The sequence below is a fragment of the Silurus aristotelis genome, assembly GCF_946808225.1.
Source record: "Silurus aristotelis genome assembly, chromosome: 28".
Lineage (NCBI taxonomy): Eukaryota > Metazoa > Chordata > Actinopteri > Siluriformes > Siluridae > Silurus > Silurus aristotelis.
This window is the reverse complement of record NC_139601.1, coordinates 17,574,450-17,581,949: the sequence shown is the minus strand read 5'-3', so window position 1 is coordinate 17,581,949 and position 7,500 is coordinate 17,574,450. Positions and strand designations below refer to the sequence as shown.

Below are 7,500 nucleotides of genomic sequence, written 5' to 3'. Positions count from 1 at the left end.
ACTGTAAAGTGTGTGTGTGTGTGTGTGTGTGTGTGTGTGTGTGTGTGTGTGTGTGTGTGTGTGTGTGTGTGTGTGTATGAGACATCTTATTCATGTTAAAAGTTAGCATATTCTAATGAAGACACTCAGACAAACACAAACACACACACCTTGGGTTGCTGTTTGCTGGTTAGGGATTTCAGCAGGTCATTAAGGTGGAGCCAGTTTCCCTGAGAGAACCAGCCACACTTCTCCAAACAGGACAGTTCCACCTCACTCTCCACATCACTCACTGTACAGAGAGATACACATGTGAAGTGAGACACAGGGTACGTGAGTAAGTGTGTGTGTGTGTGTGTGTGTGTGTGTGTGTGTCTCACCAAGGGTCCTGAAGGGTCTCTGTTTTGGTAGTAGAGAAAAAAAGCCTGGCTTCAGAGCATTAGTTATGATCACATCAAAAAGATCCTCAAATTCTTTCCTGCATGCACACAAACACACACAATATAACTAACAATATGGTGAATGTGATGAGAAGGTGATGATAAGATGATAGGAGTCAGATCAGGAACATAATCTATAAACGGAGGACCTGAAGACAAAGGTTAATAGTTGACTGTGTGTGTGTGTTTCGTTTGTGTGTGTGTGTGTGTGTGTGTGTGTGTGTGTGTGTGTGTGTGTGTGTGTGTGTGTGTGTGTGTGTGTGTGTGTGAGAAACACTCACCCCAGAATGTGTTCACACACCAGTCTGCAGTAGTCAGAGTGTGAGCTAGTGATGAGCAGCAGAACTTTCCCGCTGTCTTTCAGGTTCCTCAACCACTGACAAACTGATTTAGGACATGACTGTAGATATCGGTCAGGATCACGCTTCACGCTTGGGAAGTACCAGCCAGAGTCCTCTGTACACACACATGGTATATATTTGTTAGTCCACTATGCAGCAGCAGATTGGTGACATCACACTGATTTAAACCAATCTTCTTTCTCTCCTAAACCTTCACACTGCAAAATGAAAAATGGTGGCACCACTGCAAACAGGAAAGGGCTCAGAGCCGATCCTTGAGACAGTTCCGCCTCCATCTTGAACCAGTCTGTCGTTGTCGCACTGTCCTCACACCCTGTCCCAAGTACCTTTCTAGCTGTCTCCTTTATTACTTCTGCAGTAGTTGCCCAATCATCCAACACCTTTTCACCACCACCGAGCTCCTGTCTGACCTCTTCCCTGAACCTCACACTATAGTCTTCTTCCTTTAAACATTAAAACAGGATTTAAGCATGCTCCTGAGGTTCCAGTGACCACTTTTCTTGCCCCTTTTCCCTTCACAGATCTTCGCACTTCATCCAGGCCTGCCTCTGGATAGTGTCCTCTTCGATTGAAGGCCACTCCAATCCATAAAATTCTAAAGTAAGAACGGGAGTTTTGAGGATGGATTTGGACTGTAGTTAATGTGACTCAGGACTACAGTTTGCTCTGATCTCCACCACTGCACCTCAACATCGTTTATCTGTAATAAATAGTCATTCGGTGGAGTTTTTCCTTCACCACAGTCTCCACTGACTTGTTCATCAGGGACAAACTTACACTTCTAAAGAACATCTTCATTTTTATCACCACATTATCTGTGTAAAGCTGCTCTGAGAACATTGTTAAAAGCTCAATACAAATAAACATGAAATGAATTGAACTTCAGTTTCCACCATCTTATTCTTCTTTCAGTCCTCACTCTCCTCCTCTTCTTCTTCACCTCCAAAACCATCCTACAGACCACCATCCGATGCTGTCTAGCTACACTGTCCCCCGCCAACACCTTACAGTCTCCAATCTCCTTCAGGTTGCATCTCCTACATAGAACATAGTCCACATCTCTACCTTTCTCTTCTCCATCATATCAGCTCCCTCTCTCCCTTTACCAGTCAGTACCAACATTTAAAGTACCAACCCAAACCGCCACTCTCCTCCACTTCTCCTTTCCCTGCTGTCTCTGTAGACGTCTTCCTCCTCCTTCAGACAACAGCAGACCAATTTACACCGGTACCCTGTTGGTTGATGATACCTGTGGAGATCGTTGTTAACCCAGGTCTCGACCGATCCGGTATGAAATTCTTATTTGTGATCCGCATGTTTGATTTGGCACATGTTTTACGCTGGATGTCCTTCAAAACGCAACCCTCCCTATTTATCCGGACTTGAGACACTGAGAGTCACCTGACTTGTGTATATATATAATGACTGGGTGGCAGGTTCTCTGGACTGATGAGTAAAAATCTGAAATATCTGCTATAGAAGGAGGCAGGATGTTGGTTGCAGTTCTGGAGCGCTACAATAATGGGTGCCTGCAGGCAATAGTAAAGCATGGTGGAGGTTTCCTGCAGGTTTGGAGCTGCAGATGGAGTTCTGGTCAGGATTAATAATGTCCTCAATGCTGAGGAATGCAGGCAGATACTTCTCCATCATGCAAAACAATCAGGGAGGCATCTGATTGTCCCCAAATAAATTCTGCAGCAGGACAATGACCTCAAACATGCAGCCAACGTCATTAAGAACTACCTTCAGTGTAGAGAAGAACAAGGAAAGCGAGTTTTGGTCTCCACAGAGTCCTGATCTTAAAATTTAGTTCATTCAGAAACTGTGTAAGTGTACCAAGAAGATCTGATGATGTATCACAGCTAAACAGTGTCACGCCAAATATTGATTGATTCTTTTACTTTACTTTTGTTCATGAATACAAATTAATTTATTTTTTCTTCTCATTTTACATCATTTTTCACAACAGAATAAAACTTTACATGACTGTATTTCCCTCGCGTCCGTGTTCCCTTCTGGCGCCCCCTTTTAGTTTTGCTGTCATTGCTACTTACACACTAGCCTGAAGATCTTACAGAAAACTGTGGAATAATATACTGAATAATGAACTACATAATTTTCCAGTTTTTATCAGTCCCCCCCCCCCCCCCCCCCGACACACACACACACACACACACACACACACACACACTTCACCAAAAGAGCAGCAGCATCATATACAGACCTTTAATAGTGTAATAGTTGGATGTGTGCTGCCACCATGTGGTGGGGTGATGAAACTGCAGTATACATACAAAAATATAAATCTGTGTATACAGTGAAACCCCGTTGTACAAGCAACCTATAGTACGAGCAAACTCGCTCGCAAAATTTTACCCTTTTTCACGAGCAAATTTCGAAGGCACGAGCAAACCCACGCTGCCGGTTCCCCGTTTTCGGCGGAGGGTCGCATCAGTCGCTTAGTTGATGACGTATCACTCAGTCGCTTTCATTGTTCAGTGCAGCAAAAACGTAACTGTGGCAGCGGGGGCGTGGCCGAGCGGCGGTTTGTGAATGGAGGGCGGGTCCGGGAGCAGATAGACAGGGGATTGCCTCACCTGAAGTTTATGTGACCTAATGATTGTTCTCTTTTTTAAAGTGATCGGAGGGTGCATTTAAGGAGGAGAGCGTGTGTGTGTGCGCGCGTGCGTGCGTGTGTGCGCGCGCGCTGCGTGTGGCTCTAAGTAGACCGACACAAAAACAAAACAAATAAAAGTGGCTCCTGTATTCATACGCTCTTCCACAGTAACTTTTTTTAGTTTTATATTTTTATTTCACTAGAAATCTTGAAAAATGTCTCCCAAGAAAATCAGTGATGGTGCTGTGAAAACGAAAGTAAATAGAATTACCATGGAAACCGAGGAGGTTATATCCTCAACCTCAAATTGTCTCACTCACCTGTCTCACTCACACTAATCTGTCTCACACACACTCACCTGTCTCACACACACTTATCTGTCTCACACACACTAATCTGACTTACTCACACTTACCTGTCTCACCCACACTGAACTGTCTCACATACACTGAACTGTCTCACTCACACTAATCTGTCTCACTCACACTGACCTGTCTCACACACACTAATCTGTCTCACACACACTCACCTGTCTCACACACACTTATCTGTCTCACTCACACTAACCTGTCTCACTCACACTAACCTGTCTCACTCACACTAACCTGTCTCACTCACACTGACCTGTCTCACACTTACCTGTCTCACCCACACTGACCTGTCTCACCCACACTGAACTGTCTCACTCACACTAATCTGTCTCACTCACACTTACCTGTCTCACACACACTCACCTGTCTCACTCACACTGAACTGTCTCACACACTGACCTGTCTCACACACGAATCTGTCTCACTCACACTAACCTGTCTCACACACACTGAACTGTCTCACTCACACTAATCTGTCTCACTCACACTTACCTGTCTCACACACACTCACCTGTCTCACTCACACTGACCTGTCTCACACACGAATCTGTCTCACTCACACTAACCTGTCTCACACACACTAATCTGTCTCACACACACTAATCTGTCTCACACACACTAATCTGTCTCACACACACTGACATGTCTATCTCACACTAACCTGTCTCACATTCACTGACCTGTCTCACACACACTAATCTGTCTCACACACACTGACCTGTCTCACACACACTGACCTGTCTCACACACACTGACCTGTCTCACACACACTGACCTATCTCACACACACTAATCTGTCTCACTTACACTTACCCGTCTCACACACACTAACTAGTCTCACTCACACTGAACTGTCTCACTTACACTAACCTGTCTCACTCACACTCACCTGTCTCACACACACTAATCTGTCTCACTCAGACTGACCTGTCTATCTCACACTGACCTGTCTCACTCACACTAATCTGTCTCACTCACACTGACCTGTCTCACACACACTGACCTGTCTCACACACACTGACCTGTCTCACACACAATTATCTGTCTCACTCACACTGAACTGTCTCACTCACACTGAACTGTCTCACACACACTAATCTGTCTCACACACACTGACCTGTCTCACACACACTGACCTGTCTCACACACACTGACCTGTCTCACACACACTTATCTGTCTCACACACACTAATCTGATTTACTCACACCTACCTGTCTCACCCACACTGACCTGTCTCACACACACTGAACTGTCTCACTCACACTAATCTGTCTTACTCACACTTACCTGTCTCACACACACTCACCTGTCTCACTCACACTGAACTGTCTCACACACTGACCTGTCTCACACACGAACCTGTCTCACTCACACTAACCTGTCTCACACACACTAATCTGTCTCACACACACTAATCTGTCTCACACACACTGACATGTCTATCTCACACTAACCTGTCTCACATTCACTGACCTGTCTCACACACACTAATCTGTCTCACACACACTGACCTGTCTCACACACACACTACTCTGTCTTACACTAATCTGTCTCACACACACTAATCTGTCTCACTCACACTCACCTGTCTCACACACACTGACCTATCTCACTCACACTGACCTGTCTCACTCACACACTAATCTGTCTCACTCACACTGACCTGTCTTACACGCACTAATCTGTCTCACTCAGACTGACCTGTCTATCTCACACTAACCAGTTTCGCACGTACTAATCTGTCTCACTCACACTGAACTGTCTCACACACGAATCTGTCTCACTCACACTAACCTGTCTCACACACACTTACCTGTCTCACACACACTGACCTGTCTCACTCACACTCACCTGTCTCACACACACTGACCTGTCTCACACACACTGACCTGTCTCACACAAACTAATCTGTCTCACTCACACGGACCTGTCTTACACACACGAATCTGTCTCACTCACACTGACCTGTCTCACACAGACCTGTCTCACACACATTAATCTGTCTCACTCACACTTACCCGTCTCACACACACTGACCTGTCTCACACACACTGACCTGTCTCACACACACTTATCTGTCTCACACACACTTATCTGTCTCACACACACTAATCTGATTTACTCACACCTACCTGTCTCACCCACACTGACCTGTCTCACACACACTGAACTGTCTCACTCACACTAATCTGTCTTACTCACACTTACCTGTCTCACACACACTCACCTGTCTCACTCACACTGAACTGTCTCACACACTGACCTGTCTCACACACGAACCTGTCTCACTCACACTAACCTGTCTCACACACACTAATCTGTCTCACACACACTAATCTGTCTCACACACACTGACATGTCTATCTCACACTAACCTGTCTCACATTCACTGACCTGTCTCACACACACTAATCTGTCTCACACACACTGACCTGTCTCACACACACACTACTCTGTCTTACACTAATCTGTCTCACACACACTAATCTGTCTCACTCACACTCACCTGTCTCACACACACTGACCTATCTCACTCACACTGACCTGTCTCACTCACACACTAATCTGTCTCACTCACACTGACCTGTCTTACACGCACTAATCTGTCTCACTCAGACTGACCTGTCTATCTCACACTAACCAGTTTCGCACGTACTAATCTGTCTCACTCACACTGAACTGTCTCACACACGAATCTGTCTCACTCACACTAACCTGTCTCACACACACTTACCTGTCTCACACACACTGACCTGTCTCACTCACACTCACCTGTCTCACACACACTGACCTGTCTCACACACACTGACCTGTCTCACACAAACTAATCTGTCTCACTCACACGGACCTGTCTTACACACACGAATCTGTCTCACTCACACTGACCTGTCTCACACAGACCTGTCTCACACACATTAATCTGTCTCACTCACACTTACCCGTCTCACACACACTGACCTGTCTCACACACACTGACCTGTCTCACACACACTTATCTGTCTCACACACACTTATCTGTCTCACACACACTAATCTGATTTACTCACACCTACCTGTCTCACCCACACTGACCTGTCTCACACACACTGAACTGTCTCACTCACACTAATCTGTCTTACTCACACTTACCTGTCTCACACACACTCACCTGTCTCACTCACACTGAACTGTCTCACACACTGACCTGTCTCACACACGAACCTGTCTCACTCACACTAACCTGTCTCACACACACTAATCTGTCTCACACACACTAATCTGTCTCACACACACTGACATGTCTATCTCACACTAACCTGTCTCACATTCACTGACCTGTCTCACACACACTAATCTGTCTCACACACACTGACCTGTCTCACACACACACTACTCTGTCTTACACTAATCTGTCTCACACACACTAATCTGTCTCACTCACACTCACCTGTCTCACACACACTGACCTATCTCACTCACACTGACCTGTCTCACTCACACACTAATCTGTCTCACTCACACTGACCTGTCTTACACGCACTAATCTGTCTCACTCAGACTGACCTGTCTATCTCACACTAACCAGTTTCGCACGTACTAATCTGTCTCACTCACACTGAACTGTCTCACACACGAATCTGTCTCACTCACACTAACCTGTCTCACACACACTTACCTGTCTCACACACACTGACCTGTCTCACTCACACTCACCTGTCTCACACACACTGACCTGTCTCACACACACTGA

The 7,500-nt window shown here is 45.7% G+C and overlaps 1 protein-coding gene across 1 annotated transcript in view; it reads right to left on the bottom strand.

The window, feature by feature from the left end:
- nt5dc1 (5'-nucleotidase domain containing 1) overlaps positions 1-7,500 on the bottom strand; it is a 36,164-nt gene that overhangs the window by 1,586 nt on the left and 27,078 nt on the right. Inside the window, exons 7-9 of the mRNA XM_083533543.1 lie at positions 701-875; positions 360-457; positions 150-271 (exon numbers count right to left, since the gene is read on the bottom strand). Coding sequence (XP_083389669.1) covers positions 150-271; positions 360-457; positions 701-875 — 395 coding nt within the window. The remainder of the gene's footprint in view (positions 1-149; positions 272-359; positions 458-700; positions 876-7,500) is intronic.